A 23,169-nucleotide genomic window follows, 5' to 3' on the forward strand; every position below is an offset into this window, starting at 1 on the left:
TAGTTTTTGAAATAAAAATTCTTTGCCTTCATTCGATGTTCTACTTGATATCTTTATTCATAAATTTATTAAACTTTTAGTATGAAAATTTAGAGATTAAGATTTAGGGTTTACAATTTAGAATTTACAATTTAGGATTCTGAATTTAGAATTTAAGAGTTAAGATTTTTGATTGATAACATCAAAATAGACACGTGACGTAAAATTATAAAAAAAATATCAAATGAATGTAGAAGATTTCTGTTCGTAATTTTTGTATCTAAATAGAAATTGTGAATCACCAAGAATTTAGTTTCATTACTTAAAGATTGTAATAAGTTTTTCTGTCTTTTTATTACACCCATGAAATGGTGGCAATCAAGCTAATAGTGAATTATACACAGATTTCATGTACTAATTCAAGGAACCATATATCTTACAATTATAATTCTGCAATATAAAATCTTGTTAATTCATGAACATGGATTTCATCAAGAACCCATATTTATGAATGATCTAGATTCATGTATTGTTGAATTAAAACACAAAAAAAAAAAAGGAAGTTGGAGAAATCAACCCCTATTTTCTTAGGAAGCAATCTATTTGGCTTAAACTACTGTCTCAAAACAAAGAACTTCATCTAAAAGCTCATCAAGAACTAATTCTTCTAGCTCAAGTGCCACAAATTCTTCTTCGGCTTGAGGGTTCATCCATGCATCTTTGGCGAAATCCCGAGCTACAATATCATCCAATGACTGGTCATGTTCTGGTCGGGAGGCCAGGTTCCTGCTGACTTTTGTCCACGTCTCTTGAAGAACATTGTTTTCCTTAAGCATTGGACTAATGCGACAGTTAAAGGAGAAGGGCTTTGGAAAGTATATAGATGATTTTTCATTGCTCTCAAGAAATGCCTCATTAACCAGATCATAAACGAGCTGTTGATCATAGTTGCTTCCAGCTTCCTCAAAGGAGCATTCGAGTTCAGGGCGGAACAAAGTCTCCAATTCCTTGAACAATGAAGGGTTCAATGGTTGGTTTGGTGAGTACCATGTCTGGAGGTACTCATTTTGTATGATACCTGGGAGCTCGAGATTATCTCTTATATTATTGTAGCAAGGATCAGCCTCTTTATCTGATTCAAAGAATAAGAAGCTACTACTGATCCCCATGGTTTCATACTCAACAATTTCGTGGCTTGTTGTGTCGCAAAAGCCTGGTAAAGAATCTGTATTGTACGGGTCTTTTAAGATGGTAGAAGAATCTGTTTCATCTGTAGGAAGGTTTGGACAATTCAATTGTAGACCTGATAAAAGTTTAGGCAAAACAATGTACAATTAGCAGCCATTCCTCCAACAATATCAAGAACAGAACAATTATATCATACCTAAAGCAAATTACATTAGCTCAAGGAAATGAAAGTTTACTAATTATGCTTTGTGAGGTAGGCATATTTACCTTCTGAGATTGGATGCTCTGTCATGCTAATTATGTCATCTGAATCTGAACTTTGTTGTGTAGGCTCTGCACTTGGAATGACTGCACAAACACTCTCATGCTCTAGGTGAGGACTGCTTTTCTCCACTGCCAACTCAACAATGTCTTCATCGAAGTCACATGGTTTAGCAATTTGTTGAGGCTTTCTATCCACTAATAAAACAGTTGAACTGCGGTTATTTCTTTCAATCATTTTTTCCTGTAATTCAGCTTCTAGAACAGCTTCTACTAGTTCAAATTTGTCTATATCTTCAGGGAAACTAATTGAATTCGGTTCATTATGCCCATCGCTCTCCCTGTTTGCATCATAATTTAAAACACTCCTAATTGGCATCTCTGAAGAAAGAGCATCGCGTGACACCTCATGTAGAAGGGAGCAGAAGGACTCAAGATCAGATAGAGAGGAAATCCTTCTGAAAAATTTCGGAGCACGCCTTCTTGATGCAACTTTATCTTCATTGGTCAATGTTAAGCTTTTAGAGTGATGCAAATTGGCCTCTTTGCTTACACTATGCTCAAACAATTGAGTATATCTTTCCAATGACTCATTTATAGATTTTGTTCTTCTTATCTTGTTGCGTCTACCATCACTGGTATCGGGATCAGAAGCATCAGTCTGATAAGAACTACTGAAAGTTTTTATACTATCTTGTTCCACAGTTGTCTTTTCCAAGCTTTCAGACATCTCTCTCTCATTTGTGGACAATGTATCTCTTGAAGAAATCTGGAGGGCGAGTCCATCCACCATTGTGTGGTTAATACCCTTTCTCCTTTCCTTGAGGGCCTGCTTAATTATATGCTTAATATACTTGAGACGACTCATAACTAAATGATTCCAGCTTTGAGAATCAGATCCCTGGGATGAAGAGCTTGCTTCTTCTGTTATGATGCTCCTAAGTCCATCATCAGTTCTCAACGCTCTTGACTTGGATAATCGAGTACCAGAACGTGATTTTTCTCCTTTTCCTAAGGACCAAACTTCCTTTTGCTTGTGCTCAAGTGTACTAGACCTAAGATATCTAGTCCGAGGTGAATCAGAAACTGGAAATGACCCTGATTTTGTTAATTTTAACGTCTTGTAAGTTTGCCTTGCAGGAAAATGCTGTGAAATACCAACCTCCGGATCTTGCAGAATATCTAGGAATAAATCTTTGTTTACCTTAAACATCTCCAAAACATCCCTGCTCTCCTTAACCTGATTATTTGAAACTTCTTTGTTAAGCTTCGTAGCCATTGGCTTCTGATTTATTAACGTTCTAGTTCCCCTTTTCTTATCGAACTTTTTCTGGACAATGGCATGCTTCTTAGAATTCTCTTCACGTTCCAAGTGGTTTTCTGCATTCACTCTGTCATTGCTATCAGGCTTTTTGCTCCTTGTAACTTGTTTCCTCGGGGTCTCTGGCAGAGAGGAAGTCGAGCTGGTAACAGAGGTGTCGGCTCTCTTGCGGACGAGAATAACTGGATTCATCCAACCAGGACCAAAACCTGAAGGTTCCAGATGATGGGTTGAATCGGTTTGCTGTACCTGTGGTCTTGCAGAAAAGCCCAAAATCCGATGTTTATTGCTCTTTTCCTTGGGCTTCTCTTGACTGGTTAACCCCTTTGTGTAAGCTTTACTGGAGTTCTTGTTGGTTGAAAATGTATTTCTTGTTTGCTGTTGAACCTGTTAAATTAGGCAAGTCAATTTGATATTCCGTTGGATGCAAAAGAAACAATTCCATTGCATGATTGAACAACAACTGCAACTTCAGTTTAGCTGTTGATCATCATATGCATTATACAGATGAAAACACTAGGAATTTTATCGTAACTTACTTGGATTTGGCCTGCCTCTCCACCTAACAATCCTCGGGTTTCACCAGGTTCACGTTCCATGGATATAGTTTGTGGATTTGCACAGCCTGCAATTAAGAATAAATTCTTCTAAGCATTAAGGAATCCCAATGAGCTTCCAGACAAAGTACAACATCATATGGGTAATACGCTCTGGTTGGATCAAGTTGGCAAGGGAGAATCAGATTTATCTAGGGAAATATATACCTGTTTTAAAGGCTTATGATGAGATCTAAACGAGTTTCATATAGTAGTGAACAACTACTCCGCTTGCTTATCTATAAATGCATATTACTGCTGCAATCGAAATAGCTCAAATTGAACCATCCATACCAAGCATTTTGCAGCTTCATAGATAAAATTTTGCTGCCTGGGGGTGTTAGGGGATGCAGACTTTTGCAGCCTTCTAGCTTTGATGACATGCATGATAGATTGCAGAAAATAACAGGGGATGCATCAGAATACTCATTAATTGTAGTTTAGTTACAAAAGCATCCAATCCAACACTGTTATATCTTTCACTTAGCTGCACCAGATTAAAAATAAATCTTTGACATCATTTTCTGTACACTACATTTGAAAAATGGTCATGCCCCAATTTTTTGTTTTTCTAATAAGGTTCTTTAACACTTCAGAAACAAGTAGCTTCTTGCTAATAAGTCAATGTGAAAAGCGAAAAGGGTCCTATGATTATCATATAAATCTTTGACTGTAGAATTTATTATGAATTATTTTTGATTCTGGTAATAAGAATTTGATTTATTTGTTAACTTATTAAGATGAAATTATAAAATATAGGCGTAGTATTAAAAGAGAGAGGTGAAGGAGGAGACAAGCTGGGATTTGCTTACATTTGACATGTCTTCCTCTGTTGTACTTTCTATGTAGGAACATCTTTTTGACATTATACCAATGATGGTAGTCAAGAACATTAAATATGCCCCCCATGCAACCTGGATGATAACTCTCAAATTCAACATCATCAAGATGTTCATGAAGTTCCCTTCCCATGTTGAACACAACAAGAAATGATCCTTTAAAGCCTGAATCCTCTGAGTGACGCTTGATTTCAACTAATAGGTCTGTAAAACCTGATAATGAAAAACACAGTTTTAATAAAGAAGGGAACTTGGGTATTTTCCTATACCAAATACTAGAATTGAACAGCAGATAACATGTATACAAGATGGTGAGAAGAGGTGACAAACATTTTTCTGACTATTTCTTCTGTCTGAACTAATCAGCAGGGAGGACTCATTCATGTTTGAAAAGTTTGTGAAATTTTCTGATTTTGACATCATCAATTATTTTTTGTGAAATTAAAAAAATCACGTACATACCTTCTGATCATTTCAAAGTGAAGAATAAAGAGTAAAGTAAAAAAAAAAAATTCATTTAATGGAAGATGTTGCCACTATATAACAAGAGAAGTCTTTGACATGAATTTCTTGAGAAGAAAAACAACAAGAAAGGGTCAACTTCAATAAAGAAGCTCAAGGTGATCAGGTTCGAAACAGAAAAGGAGAAAAGCTTGCAGATTTGGCAGCCGTTTTCAATTTCACACAGTTGGTTTACTTATTGATAACTTTCAATCAATGTTGAAACATCAGAAAAATTTATTATGGGATGGAAAAACAGCTGCCTTCTATTGATCATGCAGTCAATAACATAACAGGAGAAAAACAAAATAAAGGCAGAGAGAGAGAGAAAGAGAGGAAGAAACTGAGGAAAACACATTAAAACCTTAAAAAGGCTTACCTGAAATGCAGAAGGCTCGAGATTTTCTTTAAGCATGAGAGAGCTCAAAGCTCTGAAGCATGCAAGAAGGTGGAAGAGACAACGGAAAACAACAAATAGTAAAACATCTATAGAACAATCTTCTACATAAGGATCATATGAGCGCAGAAGACACGCTTTCTTTAATCTGGCACCAAATAGAAGAAGACGATGAAGGACGTTACTCGTTAGTCGTTGCTCTAATAGTAGGAAGACCCAAAAAAAGGAAGGAATTGGATAGACGCCAAAGTTGGTTATATGAAGTCCCAGTTTACCCGCCAAGACTGGTCCACAGTTTCGGATTTTGGCAAAGACTAGTCCAAATACAAATGGCCAAAAGGGTCACGTCTATGAAATAAGCAATGGGCAAACATTAGCTGACCAACCATAATAATCATATATATTAAAAGAAGACTGCAGATAAGATGTTAAATTCTCACTTTCTGCAGATTACCAACCTTTTTTTCCTGTCCATAAAATTCCTCTATCACCAACTCGAGGTTAGGCTGTTGTGGGAGGAGGTGAAGGCTGGTTTCAAAGCAGCGGTTGTAACTTACAAGTCTTAGATTTGATACCTTAAAAGGGGAAGAGTAGATTCCACTCATTCACAAAATCAAGCGAAATTTAATGCCTTGCCATGCATATATATGCAATGCACATTCTGGAACAAAAAGAACTGATGACCAAAATCTGAAATAGATGTCTTTGTATGTCTCCCTTTTAATTTATAGATGAGAAATCCTTTCCAGATACATACAACGTTAATTGAAAGCACATATACTGATTGACCCTTCAGGTAAAGAATCAGACTCGGAACATGTATCATTTCTTTTTCCATAAACCCTTTTTTTGCCCTCAGATGTTTCCTTAATTTTTGGTGCGGAGCATGCATCATCAATTGAGTAGAAAGCATTGCAAATTTATTAGTTAAATGATGTTTTTGTGGTTGAGAAGTCAACAGCGAGTATATGTACCTCATGAATACTGTCAACTTATTAAGAGCTAGAGTCATTAGTAATCTCATGTGATCACTGGAAGAGATCAATTTTTATAAAATATATAGTAGTAATTTGAACAATCTATATGTAGCATTGCTCAGAATCAGTCAATGCAATTCTTCCCTTTTTCAGAAAGAGTGGTTGAAATAAAATTGGAAATCTAACCTAAGATTCTTACTTAATTTTTAATTGGTGTCTCCTCCGGGTTGTACTGTAAGAAGTTGGGAATTGGAAGGAAATCTTGTCTGCACAAAACTTCATTTGGGTTAGGGAGCTTCTAGGTGAGGAAAGGACTATATATATTTCATAAGCTCTCACTGCAAAGATTCAAACCTTTCCCTTTGATTCTAGAATCGAGATTTTAATAAATTACTATAAGTCATGCCTATAAAATTAATCAATTAGTTATACATAGATCTTATCTTATTCAACTATTTATAATTGTCTGCTAAATTAACATGTTAATACTATTGGAATATCTGAAAGATTATAAGGCTGCTAGAGTATCAATTATTAACATATTTTTAAGAAATTAACACTAATATATTATCTTTCATTAATATACTCTTGTCAGACTTTAAATTCTGGCTGTCAATGTTGATTAGTAAAGTCTAATAGGCCACTAGTATATCACAAATCCACAAATATTTACTTTATTTTAGGCTTGAAAATATCAGAATCAAGGGTCCAATCTATAAATATAATTAAGAAATAAGTAATTTAGATCTCTTCCTATTCATTTTCCCTTTTTGTTTATCATTCCCATACCTGTTGCAGAGAAACTGAGCCGAGCAAGTTGTCCTAATGCTTGCAACAATTTTCATAGGCATCCAAGCTTTTAGCTAGGAACTGGTTCTGGTAGAATTACAGAAGCTGGTTGAGGAGTAGGGAAAAAAGAAAAATCTGGGTTTCATCTACTCGTATGGCAGTATGTTATGCTGCTTTGAAGATATCTAACAAAGCTTTTGAACAATTTTTGTCAATATTTCATGAATTTTACTTTGAAGATACCTAGATAATTGTAAACCCTTCTTGTCATCATATGACTTGTTCAAAGCTTTTGATATTAATTAGATTAAATATGTATTAAAGTAGAAGATTAATCCAAAAGGAACTCACTTGTACATAAAATAGAATAGTCAGTCAAGAATGAATAGTTCAAGTATTAAAAAAAATGAAAATAAAATTAAGTGAAAAAGATAAATACATACCATGTTTACCATGTAGTTCAAATAAAAAAAAAGCATAATCAGTTTAACTTAGCGTGTGTAATGCGACTATCTAAGCATTCATTTCTAGTCAAAGAAATGCACCGCTGAATAATCCACCTGGGGGACGAATGGAACCTCAAAAAATTGACCTAGAAATATGACTTAATGGTTCTAATCCCTCTCGAAACTGAAAATTCTGGGAATGTTGATGTCCACCATTTCACTGACTTAGAATTAACATTCACATTTAGATCTTTGGGTTATTTTATTTTATTTTTATTTTTTTGCAAACCTAGGTAAGCTTTGTCAAAAGGTTGGCATTGTCTCATTCGTCCAGGTTTTCAGATCATTTCAAAGCGTGGACTGAATCAATCAAGGTTTACGATTCAGGAGAGTGTTCTAGGCGTCAGCAATGGAGCAACGTTCCGTAAGCATTAAAGATTGAACGGAAACTGACACACCCATATTTTTCAAGGTCAAGAACTTGGGACTTGACTGATTTTTGTGTTTAGACAACTGAAGAAAATTGTGTTGTGTTGTTGGTGAAGTAAAACAGATGTTGTATTTTGATGGATATATGAGAAGCATAAAAGAACAACAAGTGAAATAGAGTTTTTTGGAGTAACAGAAGTTTGATATCTCTAATATGCATTAACTTAGTTTTTAATACATAGCAAAGCTTAACTAGTAATCTTAGATCAGTACAAGGCACAAGAATACATGTTAATCATTGCATAAGTCTTTCACTAGATGCATAGCTATCATAATAAGATAGGAATCTAGCTGTCTTAATACAAAATGATCACATATGATCCTAAAGTTAATAGCATGCACTGATGTGGTTTTCAATGCAAGTCCTATTTCAACACTCCTCCGTAGGACTTGCTTTGCAAACCCCTAGCATTAATCTAAGGTCTTCAAACCTCTCCTTTGGTAGTGCCTTGGTAAAGATGTCTGCTACTTGCTTGTTTGAGTTGCAGTAGCTGAACTTCACTTCATTTAATTTTTTAGCTTCTCGGACAACATGAAGCTTTACATTGATGTGCTTAGTTCTGCCAGGGTTTACAGGGTTCTTGGCAACAGCAATTGCTGATTTGCTATCCAAGAATAGTTTTATAGCTTCCTTTTGTTCAAACTTCAGATCCAAACACAACTTCCTGAGCCACACAGCAGCTGCAGCAGCAATATATTATGCTTCAGCTGTTGACTGAGCCACTACCTCTTGTTTTTTTGAGTTCCAGCTAAAAGCAGCTCCTCCCAAATAAAACACATATCCTGATGTGCTTTTGAAATTTTGTTGGATCTCCAGCAAAATCACTATCACTGTATCCAACCAATTTGACTTCATTTAAGTATTTGAAGTGCAAGCCAAGATCAAGAGTGCCCTGCAGATACCTCAAAATCCTCTTACAGCTGAGAGATGCTGAACAGAAGGACTTTGCATAAATCTTGAGAGATAAGTAACTGAAAACATGATGTCAGGCCTTGATCCACATGCATAAAGTAGACTGCCAATTAAGCTTCTATAGATAGAAGGATCAGTGAGTTTGGGAGAGTTAGCATCATTGAATTTATCATTTACAACCATTGGAGTTGCAACTGATTTACATTTCTACATGTCAAACTTTTCCAAGACTGCAGCAATATAAGTTTTCTGACAAAGGAAAATACCCTGGTGAAACTAATCAATCTGAAATCCCAAGTAGTACCTGATTTTTCCCAAATCAGTCATGTCAAACTCAGTCTTCGTGGTTGCCTTAAACTGAGTTATTAGTTTGCTTCCAGAACCTGTGATAAATAGATCATTAACATATAAAGAAACCATCAACATTACTTGATCTTGGACCTTTAAGACATAAAGTGTAGGTTCATTTACAATCCTGCAGAACCCTTTTGACTCCAGATAGTTGTCCATCCTGCTGTACCAGGCCCTAAGGGCTTGTTTGAGACCATACAAGGCCTTATGTAGCTTGTAGACCTTGTTGACTCTGTCATTGACTTTCAGCCCTTCAGGTATTTCAACATAGATAGCTTCCTGCAGGACTCCATTCAAGAATGCTGATTTGATGTCAAGGTGATGAACCTTTCAACTAAGACCACCAGCTATAGCAAGTAAAAGTTTAACTGTCTCAAATCTGGTCACTAGTGCAAATGTATTAGTGAAATCAATTCCTGGTCGTTGAACATAACCCTTTGCAACCAACTTGGCTTTATGCTTGTTGATTGAGCCATCAACATTGTACTTGGTTCTAAAAATCCATTTAGTACCAATGACATTCATAGAATCTGTTCTATCAACCAAGGACCAAGTTTTGTTTTTGTCAATCACCCTTAGCTCCTCTTTCATGGCAGCCTGCTAGTGAGCTAATTCTTTGGCTTTTGAGTAACTTGTAGGATCTGTAATGGCCATATTGCATCTGTCATATATGCTTTCTAGAGTCTTGGTGGCCTTGACAGCAAATTCTTCATCATTAGGATCTTCAAGAGGTTCTTGAACCAATTCTGGTAATGTCCCTGGACCAAGCAACTTGTCATTTGAAGCCTCAATCACTTTTGACTTCTAGTTCCAATAGGCTTGCTCATCAAATCTAATATCCCTTGCTATTTGAACATTTTTGGAGCTTAAATTGAACACCCTGTAACCTTTGGATTGCAAACTGTAGCCAAGAAAGACTCCTAGCTCAGCTCTTGGTTCCGGCTTGGTTCTTTTGGCCTTTGGAACATGCACATAACAAATGCATCCAAAGACTTTGAGATGGTTAACAGCAGGTTTCACATTATACCATGCTTCATAGGGTGTTAACTTCTCCAAGGCTCTTGTTGGCAGAATATTTTGTAGATAAACAGCAGTATTTGTTGCCTCTGCCTAGAATTCCTTAGGCATTGATTTTTCAAATAGCAAGCACCTAGCCATATTCAATATAGTTCTATTTTTTCGTTCACAGACCTCATTTTGTTGAGGTGAATATGGAACAGTGAATTGATGCTTAATGCCAGCAGCAGATAAAAAAGCTTCAAACTCGTCTGAATTGAACTCCCCTCCATTATCATTTCTCAAACATTTCACCTTGCACCCTGACTCAAGCTCAACAGAAGCTTTGAACTTCTTAAATACTGAAAACACATTAGATTTGAACTTAATGAAATAAATCCAAGTCAACCTGGTATAGTCATCAATGAACAACACAAAGTACTTGCTATCATTGAGTGATTCAACATTCATTGGACCACAAACATCAGAATAGATCAGTTTAAGCTTCTCATAGGCTCTCTTAGTGCTTTTCAAAGGAAATGGCAGCCTTGTTTGCTTTCCTAATTGGTTGACTTCACAAACATCAATGTGTTCATATATGGAGGACAATTTTGTCACTAAATTGTTAGATTTCAGCAACTTCATTGTAGAGTAGTTGCAATGCCCAAATCTCCTATGCCATAGCTCAGACACATTATAACCATCCTTCTCAACAGCTTTTAGACTCATGTGATGCCAATCTAGAGGAAAACATCTATTTCTCATTTTGATAGACATTAAAACATTGCCTGAAGGTTCAATGATAGTGCACTTTTTGTTTTGAAACAAGGTATAGTCATTGTCTACCATTTGATCAACACTCAGTAAGTTTTGACATGCTTGAGGCACTAAAAGAACATTCGAGACATACTTGGTTTCATTTAATGTTGGTACAACAACTATTCCTCTGCCAATGGCATCCAAAAACTCTCCATTCCCAATTTCTACCCTTGCACATTGATTCTGATCAATTGTGGTGAACAAGGATGCATTTGGTGATATGTGACTTCAACAAGCACTGTCAATTAACCAGGTCTGATCTATCTTTCCCTTTTTGCCCTCTGATGCCATAAACAACAACTCTTCCGTTGTCTCAGCTTCCTCTGATACTTTAGCTTGCTGGTTTTATTGAGCAGCTTTGTTTTTCATACCTTTTCCATATGACCAAGCTGATTACACTTCCTACACTTAACGTTTGGCCTAAACCAACAATATCTTTCAGCATGGTTAGTCTTTTTGCAGTAGGAGCACACTGCAATTCTGGTTTTCTTACTTTGTTGCCTCTGATTTGAAGTTGCTACCTTCTCTTTGTTCCTTGTCTCATCTTGGAACTTTTTGTTGCCATCATGAAGGACATTCTTGTCCCTAAACTTTGCTTGCAAAGCTGTCTCAATATGCTCATCAAGCCTGATCTGTCTTCTTGTTTTAGCAGCTTGAAGGGTATTTACCAACTCTTGCATTGTCATTAAGGTGAGGTCTTTGGATTCCTCAAGAGCTGCAATCTTTGACTCAAATCTCTCAAGAATACTCACCAGCACTTTCTCCACACTTCTTGAATCTGAAAGCTCAGCTCCCAAGAGCCTAACTTGGTTGACTATCTTCATAAGCTTATCCACATAGTCTTTCACAGACTCATTCTCCTTCATCTTCAGCTCTTATTGCCTCATCAAATTCAGAACCTGCATCTTCTTGGTTCTGTCTGACCCTTGAAACTCCTCCTTGAGCTTATCCCATGCTTCCTTGGCTGTTTCACAAGCCATAATTCTTGCAAATATAGGTTATATTACAGCAGCATGAATATAGGACAATGCCTTGTACTTTTTGGCTACTTATTCACTGTGCTGTCTTATTTGGTTTATAGTGGGATTGGCTTTGAGCTCAGGGGTTTCTCCTCTATGTTCAACAACTTCCCAGAGGTCAAATGCTCTAAGAAAAGCTTTCATTTTGACAGTCCATGATGTATAACCCTCACCATTAAATATTGGTGCAGAGAGACTTGCTGTACTGCCACTTGATGCCATACCTTTTGAAAGGAGGTTGTTTATGTGCTATGAAGGTTTTTAAGCTTGCTAACAGACCTCTAAGATCATTAGAGCTCTGATACCATGTTGTGTTTTGATGAATATATGAGAAGTATGAAAGAACAACAAGTGAAAAAGAGTTTTCTGGAGCAACAGAAGCTTGATATCTCTGATATGCATTAACTTAGTTTTTAATACATAGCAAAGCTTAACTAGTAAGCTTAGATCAGTACAAGGCACAAGAATACATGCTAATCATTGCATAAGTCTTTCACTAGATGCATAGCTATTATAATAAGATAGGAATCTAGCTGTCTTAATACAAAATGATCACCTATGATTCTAAGGTTAATAGCATGCACTGATGTGGTTTTCAATGCAAGTCATATTTCAACAATAGTTTGAGATGTCAAACACAATCCTATGAACTGCTGTGCAGTAAAAGAAAGTATGATGATCAAATTAACTTGTCATGGAAGTTGGATTAGGTACTGGCAATCAACTCAGCTCCACTAAACTTTTATTTGCTGTTATTTAATTTTTTTTTTTATCGAACATTGATACCAAGCTGGTGGTGATTCAATCCAAGACTATATGCACCTTGTGAGGTTTCTCTGTTGATTTATGAGGGAAATACATAATAGATTGAGGAATGTCATTGAGCAGTGTTTGCAGTGTATGATAATCATTACAAATATTAAACAAATCTCAGTAGTCAGAAATCATAAGGTAGCCCAAATTTGATGCTTAAAAGAAGCCTGACATGCTTGTACTTATCACCCTTTTTGTTATGTAATGGAACCGTCCGGATCCCAGTTCTTAACTCTGATACAGGCAAACATGTTTGGCCTCCAAAATCAGGTCTCCCTGTAGTGTCATACTCAAGGACTTCAATCCGAAGCACAGCCAATTCAGGAACTTGTAACAGGAATTCAAACTCCTCGTTCCATACAGGTAACCATTCATCTTCAATTATTTCTGTTTCCTTTAAAGATCGATCTGCTGGAATGCCAGCAATTCCAATCTGCAGACAGATTAATTAGTCATCAAAAACTGCATACTTGTCCTGTTTATTTCCCAACAGTGAACTGCATTTGAAACATATTAGGAATTTCAGTTACGTATGGAATTTTAATCATCTCACTCTTGCATAGAAGTCCGGTGGAGAATAGCGATCAAATGCTGTGTGGTGGAAATCCTGATGCCAACCTTCTCCTAGGAAAACTTTCACCTGTAAACATGGAACAAAAACACATCTTAAAGATTCCAGCTATGAAAGACTGACATCTAGATTCTAGTGAAGGAACTAAATGATGCACTTATGAGTAGGGCTAAATTCACCCACCGTCATAACAGTCTTGACGCTCAATTCCTCATTAGGATTAAAAACCTCATCATTTGGACCCCTATGCAATAAAAAGTCAGGTTTTTTCACATAGCCGCATCCACCATTGGCTTTAAACATTCCTTTCATTACCCAGAGGTGCTTTCCATAGCCCTGTCAGAAGAGAAGCCACAATAAGAATAGCTCAAACATGAAAATTGAGTGAGTAGAGGATGGAAGTTATTCCAACAAGCATTTAGATTATGAGTTCAAGAACTTATAGTTAAACATAGAATCAACAGAAGTGCTCCAGGAAAATTTGACCATCCTTGGAGGTCTGTAGGCAAAAGTTAAGCAAACTTCCTTAAAAAGATCCCGTGACATGGGTCATGGGGCTAGGTAATTCTTCCATAGAAGAGGCTGATGAAAGAATCAAGATCAATATTATTTGCCGTGATGTAAACTTTTTCCAGTATAAGTGTCAAACCAGAAGTATCTGTGAAATAAGATTGAAGCCATACATATTGGCCCATTTTAGAGGCCCTGAAAAGGTCTTACCTGCATATTAAATGCAACCATTTGAGCTCCATGCATCCATCCAACAAAAGGATTATAATTAGATGAGTCAAGGCGTGTGCCCTTAGGATACACCCTAAGCAAATTCCGCTGAGTGAACCTAAAGAAAGAATTCAATAAATATGACAACTAAAAAGAGTGTGAAAATATGAAAATGTCAATGTTTATCATCAGTGTTTAAACATATGCAGGCAGTACACTCTTTCTGTTGGTTAATCTGAGGTATACATCATGTTATATAATGACTTGCTAAGCTACACATCTTTCGCATTGCCAGGGCACAAATTTCTTGTGATCTTATCTGAAATGTTGATCAAGGAGACTGAAATTTCGGGTTATGAAAATGCACCCATTTCAACATGCAAAACTGCCATGCTTTACAGGCTTGTTGATTTATGAACAATGAAGTATCTACTGAAACTAAACAGAGGCAGCTATACCTGACAATTTTAGTTCCATGTGTTTTAGTAGCATTTTCAAGCTCCTGCTCACTCAAGCTAAGCCGTCTGACTTTCTTAGGATCATCACTCAGCCAGTTTTCTAATCCACCTTTCAGCTTCCCTGCATGTATGGCAATTAGTTCCCTGTATTGATTCACAGCCTTCTCCTCATCTTCATCCGGAACATGTTCTGCTTCATCTGGTGGATTCTGCTACCAAATGATAAATGACAACAAGGTAAGCAATTTTTCTTTGTTCTCAACATTTGGTCATCGGAGCATGATATATATTCACTCTAAGGCACCTGTCTACTAGTTTGACGTTCATTTCTTGCAGTTGCACTCTCATTTTCTGAAACGTCTTCCCCTGCTCTGCTTTTTGATTTTTTCCTTTTTTTTTCCTCAATGGTCTGGCCTTCAAGGTACTCCTTCGGGGGTTTGGTTGAAATCAGTACCTTTTTCTTCAGAAATTCTGGTGAAGGAAATTCCTCTAAATTTTCTGATTTGGTGCAGTAGAGCATTTCTCCAAATGTTTCTTTGACCATCTAAAAAGAAATCATGTTCAAGTTTAAAAGCACATTTCAAGTTTAGTAAAAAAGGTAAGATTCCATACTGCCACCATCATTTTCACCTCACCTTAGCCACTTTTATCTGAAGATTTGAATTCAAGTGGTCTTCAAAAGTGATCACAACAGGATATTCTGAATTAGTAAATGCATTCTCCTTAATTGCTTGCAAACATTTTTGGAGGTCCACAGGAGGAGTGAGAGTCCTGCAGTTTTAGTGAAATTCATCACTCTGTACAGTTTTACTCATCTTTATAAAAACGGTAAACTTCCTGAACAAGTAATGTTACGAGTGCTAGTTATTGTGTATAGAAGAACATAAAAATAATATTAGCAAGTGAATATTCTTTCAGGATCACTTCGTTTCAAATTTCTTGAATTCGTAAGAATGAGGTTTCTTGTACAGGAAAAGAGAATGGATTGATAAAGAGTATGTTAGCTTCATACCCGCCATGACGAACTTCCGCATCAGTTCCCTTGGAATTTGGCCACAGATCCAATTCGATTACTCTTACACCTTTAAGTAGAGCATCTTTAATCGGTTCGACACTGCTGGGACTGCTGAGTTGATTCCCAGTCAAGTAGGAGTTATGGCCCGTGAATAAGAAATAATGTGCCAATGGAGCATCCATGTCATGGTGCACCTGAATTGAAAGACATCTTCCACTGAGTTAACAATGGCAGACTGAATCTCTCCAGAATACTAAACTAAATTCATCAAAACAATGACAGATTATCCAATGATTATTCCAGGAAGTGGAAAATGGGGAATGGAATTATGGGAATAGAGGGTTTAAATACTTCAATTTCATCACTGATTAAATCAAAAGAAACAAAGCATTATATGGTTGCTAGTTATATTATGAACTAACGCATGAATGTATATATATTGATTCCTCTCATCATATTAAAGAGAAAAACCCCAATTACCTTTTGAGATGGAGGGTGAACAAGGTTATGGTCACCAAGGAGATATCTAAAGAAGGCTTCTAAATGGAGGCCCCTTCTGTGGAAGATGTTGAGATGCTTGAGGCTATCAAAAATGGCCTGCGCATCGTCCTTGGTGGCATTCTTTTCTCCTTGATGTTCAATCAGAAACCTCAGCAGTTCATCAATTGTCATCATTCCACCTGGTGAGTAACGGTAGAACACGTTCTTAACATCTAAAGGTGGCTCAACTACCCTTGTCTTGAATATTCTCCTCCAACACAGGCAGACCTTGAAATTCTGCTTCAGCATCTCCCTTTCACAGACAAAGATTGATTTCTCAACTGTGATGATGTTTCTTTCACTCTCCCCGTACTTGAATTTTTTCTTTTTTGTACATATATCAACTCAGGAAGATTGAAAAACAGGAATGCCGTTTAAATGAAGTGAGAATATGTGCTCATGCAAAGACTGTAAGGAAGCTGAAACAATCCATATTCCTTTTTCTGTCAGCTCTTTGGGAATGAAATGTTTAACAGGCTGCTACTTTTTTACTTGATACCAAGGGAAGAGATTGCTTGTCATTCGCTTAAAAGGGGTAAATCAAGGGTCAAGGAGAGCAAGGAATGAAATGGGCCCCGCTTCTTTCACTCTTTTTGGCAGCAAAGTCCAGCCAAGTTCTTGAGACCCAGTTTTTTTTTTATTCTCTAGCCAGGCAAGGCAAAGAATTTCTCAAGGTTTTATATCAGGAGATTCCATGGATTATGGATCATTGAGCTGGAATTGATCAGCCATAATCTTTATTATATAAATTAAAGAAACAAAGCATAGTGACTGGAATCTTTACGGTCAATAACAATATATAGTACTACCATTATTGTAATGTGTACGAATGTTCAATCACTATTACGGATGCTTTCTGAAGATTGGACAAGAGAACAGATGCTGGGCCCCTGGGGCCTAAGGGAAAACATTATTTAAGGCGTTCTTGGTTTAAAATAAGTAGTTCAGATTGACTTAAGTCATCGTGTTGACAGCTGTGAGTCGATATACAAGTCTTTGGAGTTTCAATTTTGACACAGGATTGTGAAACATCATCATGTTGTACAATTTCAAAGTTAGATGACTTGCGAAAGGTAATGCACTATAAATTCCTTACATTTGATTACAATCACAGAAGACAAAAATGAAATTTGATGGATTTTCTTTTGGGGGGATTGGTATATAGTGTGCTGTGAAATCTATTGCATTTGCATGAACTTCCCCGACTACGGGGAAGTAGTGTACTGATAAAGTTTGTTTAAGACTAAATATCTACTTGGACAAACTCAAAGCGCATGAGAAGCCTAAGTGAAGTGAACTTTTCTCCTTTGCGGTTGAAGAGAGGCACTGCCCTGATGCCTGGTCTCAACTCGGACACTGGCAGGCAAGTCTGGCCGGCGAAATAGTCTTTCTCTGACATGTTATATTCATGAACTTCAACACGAAGTAAAGCTATTTCAGGAACTGTCAATGGATATATGAATTCCTCATCCCACACCAGGGTCCAGTTGCCATTTCTTTTCTTTGTTTTCCTCATTGTCTTGTCTGCTGGTACTCCTTCTATGCCAACCTGCTCAGGAGCTTGGACATGTAAGTAATTGGATGATTGGTTTCTGCCACTCAAATTGCTAAAATGTACCATAAGCAAGAAACAAACCCTGGTGTAGAATTCTGGTGGAGACCAATGATTGAGGTGCCTTTGTTTAAAATCTAAATGCCATCCATCTCCCATGTATACTTTCACCTGTTGAATAACATGGGAAGGCAATTAGACAAAAGATGACCACTATGGAGGGGAATCAATTTTTTTTAAAAATAAAATAAAATAAAATTGAACTCCACACTCACTTTTAAGATTTTCTTCACTGGCGGCTTTGCTTTAGGATCAAAAACCTGATCATTTGGACCCACGTTCATCAGAAATTCTGGCTTTTTCACATAGCCACACCCTCCGTTGGATCTAAACATCCCATGCATCAACCATAGAGATTTTCCATATCCCTGCAATCAGACCATAAACATGTTATTATTAGACCCAAATTTTCAGAAAACGTTTTTGGATATTGAAAAAGGAAGCAGAAAATTAGAAACCAAACCTGCATATTTAATGCAACCATTTGAGCCCCATGCATCCAACCAATTAGGGGATTGTAGTTTGAGGAGTTAACCCGAGTACCCCTTGGATATATCCTCAAAATGTTCCTTTGAGTGAACCTATATACAACAATCTTCAAGCATTAGGTTCAGTCATTAAATAAACTTCGAACAATTTTCTTATTTAAAATATTAAAGTTATCGAACTTGCTGTGTACCTTACAACTTCTGTTCCATGGGAGATAGTAGCCTTTTCAAATTTTTGTTCACTTAAACTTAGGCGTCTAACTTTATCTAGCTCAACTTTTAGCTTCTCTCTTAGCTTTCCCTTAGGCTTTCCAGCTGGAATGGAAATTAGGTTCTTGTACGCTGGTGCTCCTAATGGGCGCAATAGACGATCACAGGCTTCATTGTCACCATCGCATAGACTATGTTCACTTGTATCACAGTCACTCTGCAGTAGAACAGGCCAAGCCATTTTTAAACCCTAAAATAGCAGAAATAAGAAAAGCAGAATAAGTTGTTTTTTTTTTTTACAGCTGACCTTCTCATCATCATTTGTGAGGTCTGGTGACATTCTCCCCCATACATCTTCATCAGAATCTTTTTCTTTGACTGAGTTACTTCTTCTGCTTGATAAGCTTTTATCTTCAAGGTATTCCTTTGGAGGTTTAGTTGATATGATAATTCGATATCTCAGTTCTTCCGGGGAAGGGAATTCTCTCACACAATCAGAATCAGGATAAAACAACATGTTTCCAAATGTTTGCGTGACCATCTATGGACAAAAACAACAAAAATAGGTATAGAAGCATTAGAAATGTATAATTCCAGGAAAGAGTGGTGGTATTGAAGAAGATTGACAACAAACCTGAGCTACTTTAGCTTGAAGATCTGGGGTAAGGTGGTCTTCAAAAGTAATTATTACAGGGTACGGAGAAGCAGAAAAAGCATGCTCTTTAATGGATTTCAAACATTTAATCAGCTCCACAGGAGTTGTCAAGGTCCTGCAATTCATAAACGCACATATAATCGAAATTCATCAACAGAAAAGAAAAACTGGGAAATTACAAGAACCTATCGAGCTTTCTTTAATTAAGTAAATTCTGTTGAGAATTTTTTTTTTTTGGACTTCGGACAAAATATGCACATACCATCCATGAAGAACAAGCACATTATCTTTTGTAGAATTTGGCCATAAATCAAGCTCCACCACTCTTAAACCTCTCTTTAGTGCCTTTATGATTGGAACATCGCTGCAATCACTGCTGATTTGGTTTCCAGTCAAATATGAATTGTGACCAGTATAAATGAAGTAATGGGAGAGAGGAGCAGTCATATCTTGATGAACCTGAATGTACCATATATTCTATGTTAAACGTTGAAATGTATTTCGATTTTTCTCTCCAGACAAAAATATATAACTTGCCACCAAGAGAGAAGCAAACAGATTATACCTGATTAAGGAGAGAAGGGTTGAGATCCACAGAGAATAAGTAAAAATGAAAATCTTCAAGGCTTAAAGCCTTTTTTGTGAACTTTACATTATAATGCCTCCTCTGAAGCACTTCCTCCACAATCCTCTCCGCATCTTCAATGGAAACTTCAGCATCACCTTGAACCTCCACCAAGAACCGCCTCAGCTGCTCCACCGTCATGCAGGTACCCCCTCCCGCGTACTCCATGAACACCTCCTTCACATCCACTGGCGGCCCTGCCTCAGTGGTCCCGAATTTCTTAGGGAAACAAATGCACAAGCTATAATTTCCAATGTACCCCATCAAAAATAGCCTCGAGAAACCTTCCCTCACAGGGTCACAGATCAAACTAAAACTTTCAAGTGCTAAAGAGTAAGGAGTGCTGTATATCTTTTTCTTTTCTTTTCTTTCAAACTTTCTCGGAATATAGTTGATTGCTGATGATTTTGTCAGGTGATATCTCCAACCCTCTTTATATATCAGATTTATTCAACAAATTCCCGCCTTGTTTGTTTTACTGCCATAAGTCATTCCTGGAAAGTGGATTTTATTGTCACATGCAAACATCATAGGGAAAAAAAAATGGGAAGCAAATATCTTTGATAAATGTTGTTGTACTTGTTTAGAAGCAAGAATCATCTGTGATAGTCGTGGATGTATAAATTAGTCCTTTAAGTGGTCGGTTCTTTCTGTGTTTTCAGTCAAGCTCTCCTTTTACATTTGGTAGTTTGCATCTGCTTTTTATTTGTTTATCTTTTTCTCAGAAAAAGCTTGTCAACAGAGGCTTGTTGGTTTATTTTATTTAATTTTTCACATTTTCACACAGTAAGAGAGAATCCTCTTTCCCTTTCGAATGAATTTTGAAAGACCCCATAAAGGAATCAATTCCAAAATGTTGCATTACTCGTCAGGATCGAATCCAAAATCAATAACTCTTTTTTAAAAAATAGAATGGATAATATCTTTAATTCAATATTTATACTAATTTTTTAAATTACAAAACCAAACTAAGCCTTATGAGGGGGGCTTTCCCTTGTATTTGTATGTGTGGGATCAGAATTGACCCAACAATTGATTTTTTTTTTTTTTTGCATGTTAAGGTGAATAGCATTCAAAATGACATATAGATATACCATGACTAAGTCTGAAGAATATAAATTCTCTTATTCATTTGGTGTCTCGTTTTAATATTTTTTTCATAATTTTACATTAAATGTTCCATAAATTTCTCATAATAAAATATAAAGTTTAAGATTTAAGATTTAAAAGACTTAGGAATTAGGGTTTTTAGTTGATAACATAAAAGTGTCATATTAAAGTGTAAGGTTTACTGTTTGGAATTTAGGGTTTAAGATTTAAAAGCCTTAATAGTTAAGGTTTTTAGTTGATAGCATAAAAGTATGTGTAAGGTTTACGATTTAGGGTTTAAGAGTTAAGATTTTTAATCGATAGTAAAAAAATGCACAATATCAAGTGGGATAGAAGATTTCTATTTGAATATGAAAGTGGTCAAGAGAATGTTTTTGCGATAGTTAATAGTTTTAGGAAGTGTACCATTAGTGGCAAAATTGTTACTCTTATTTTTTTGGTTTCTTTCTTCTCTCAAGAAATACATCTACACTCTACAAATACATTTAAAAAAAAAGCATAATGTTTAAAAAAAATTTTGAACTATTTAAGAAAATTCAAATATCTTTTTATTTTTTTATTATATTCAATGGAGTCTCTATATTTTTTTTTTGAATTAATTAAGCTTCTATAACTAATAGTTAACTAATTGTCTTTAATTAAAATGCTACTTGTCATTTTATACTCATATGATAATGATATGATGCTGATACGAAATGTGAAAATGTCACATAACTATGTCATCATGTTACATTGTCATCAATTATGATATGTCAACATGTCACGTTATCATTGATTAGGATATATCAATATGTCAAGTTAAAGCCACGTAACATAAATTATAAGTGATATTTTGATTAAGTCAACCATTAGTTGTAAAGACTTATTTTACTCAAAATAAAAGTATATGAGTTTATTTGGTTTAAAATAAAGATATAAAGGCTTGATTGATTACAATAAAAAAATGAAGATTTATTTAAATTTTTTTAAATAGTTTAAGACTTTTTTTAAATATTATATAAAAAAGTACTACTAACAAATCAGCTTAAGTTTCTCAAAAATGATAACTATTAGCATTACCATTCTTATTATGCATAGACATCAATAAAGATTGAATGCATAAAAATACCATTTTTTATTAGATATTATTGCAGTTCAAAATGAAATGCCTGTGGTTCCAAAGATATTATCATAGTTAAAATTTGAGACCAATTTGAATTATAAGAAAAGAAATGACAAAATTTATGAAATTAAAAAAAAAAATCAAAAGAAATTGGTTTAACTCTGTAAGTGAAAGGTATTCGGAAGTAATGTAAAATAAAAAATTAAAATTTTATTAAAAAATTTACTTAAAATTAAAAAAATTTAAATAATTATTATTAATTCGGACATGAATTGTGATTGAAGGGGATGTTTTATATCCATCCCATCCCGACCTTGGCTAATGTAACATTGATTACTTCTAATTATTGAATCAATCAATTTTTCTCGAAATGTTTCTTTTTTTTTTTTCTTTCCTGCAATCAGCTTTTGGGTTTGGGGTAATGACATCAGCAGCATGAGCATAGCAAAGCGTAGAGGAATTAATGGCAGTCGCAGAAGGGCAGGTGGAGCGGAGAGGAGATGGACCCATTTGCACGTGAATAACGCTGCTCTACACATAAACCAGCCAGTCAATTTCTCAGTAATTTAATATTCTTAGTAAAGTAAAATAATAATAATTAGTCATCTTTATCATGACCCGCTACATTGACCAGCTTCCATTTCTTTCTTTTACACATTTTAGTTCTTTCTGTTTTTTTAATTGTTGGTCTGGACTGACTTGCCTTTTAGTTTGTTTTAAAGCTTCTTCATGACATTGGGAAGTGTTCTCTGCCCAAGTAATTGGTTTGATAACAGCATAGTAGTATTTGTTGTGGTAAATTCTGACCCTATCTTCATTAAAGGCTGCAATTTGTAAGGTTAACCTTTGTATTTAGAAGTTCATACTGATAATCCAGAATGCTTATTAGCTTTATATTTATTAAGTTAAAACCATGAAGGTAACTTGAATATTTGAGATTGAAGACTCAAATTAGTAAGTCTGTTTATAAGTGAAAATGGGTTAATTTGTTTTAAGCTAAAATGATCCATTGTACCAATAAAGAGGCTTTTTAGTTGTTAAAAGATGGTTCAGTCAATCTATATGTATTTGGTTGTTAGTTTTATGGATGTAGGTATATTTTACAAGGAAAAATATGAAAAGAGTTCTGATCTTTGGTAAACAGCTATCATGTTATTGGAATTTGGGACATTAAATCTAAAAAGTTAAGATGAAAGGAGCAAGAAATATCCTATCTTAACAACCCCAGTGAAAGTGACTGGCATCCAGGTTTGGAGTTTGGGTCATTTGGATTCCACCAAAACCCAGCTTTATCTTCGAAACCAAAGTGGCAAGACAACATTGACTTTACAGGACTTCATATCATTCTTCCCAACAGGCTAGTTGTACT

The 23,169-nt window shown here is 35.8% G+C and overlaps 3 protein-coding genes across 3 annotated transcripts; all 3 read right to left on the minus strand.

Moving 5' to 3' along the window:
* On the minus strand, window positions 334-5,323 carry LOC18590487 (protein TRM32). The gene is made up of 5 exons (XM_007016030.2): window positions 5,065-5,323; window positions 4,158-4,397; window positions 3,289-3,374; window positions 1,435-3,136; window positions 334-1,282 (listed from the first exon to the last, which is right to left on the minus strand). Exons 2-5 carry the CDS (start codon window positions 4,315-4,317, stop codon window positions 588-590), a joined length of 2,643 nt encoding a protein of 880 aa, XP_007016092.2. The 5' UTR covers window positions 4,318-4,397; window positions 5,065-5,323; the 3' UTR covers window positions 334-587.
* Window positions 12,673-16,656, minus strand: LOC18590488 (phosphoinositide phospholipase C 1). Its single transcript, XM_007016031.2, has 9 exons — window positions 15,939-16,656; window positions 15,456-15,652; window positions 15,079-15,214; window positions 14,748-14,987; window positions 14,444-14,652; window positions 13,986-14,103; window positions 13,449-13,601; window positions 13,248-13,334; window positions 12,673-13,127 (listed from the first exon to the last, which is right to left on the minus strand). Exons 1-9 carry the CDS (start codon window positions 16,245-16,247, stop codon window positions 12,819-12,821), a joined length of 1,758 nt encoding a protein of 585 aa, XP_007016093.2. The 5' UTR covers window positions 16,248-16,656; the 3' UTR covers window positions 12,673-12,818.
* On the minus strand, window positions 16,979-19,899 carry LOC18590489 (phosphoinositide phospholipase C 5). Its single transcript, XM_007016032.2, has 9 exons — window positions 19,529-19,899; window positions 19,226-19,422; window positions 18,943-19,078; window positions 18,616-18,849; window positions 18,290-18,525; window positions 18,074-18,191; window positions 17,826-17,978; window positions 17,635-17,721; window positions 16,979-17,547 (listed from the first exon to the last, which is right to left on the minus strand). The coding sequence occupies exons 1-9, from the start codon at window positions 19,850-19,852 to the stop codon at window positions 17,242-17,244; spliced, it is 1,791 nt and encodes a 596-aa protein (XP_007016094.2). The 5' UTR covers window positions 19,853-19,899; the 3' UTR covers window positions 16,979-17,241.

Source organism: Theobroma cacao, chromosome 9, assembly GCF_000208745.1.
Source record: "Theobroma cacao cultivar B97-61/B2 chromosome 9, Criollo_cocoa_genome_V2, whole genome shotgun sequence".
NCBI lineage: Eukaryota > Viridiplantae > Streptophyta > Magnoliopsida > Malvales > Malvaceae > Theobroma > Theobroma cacao.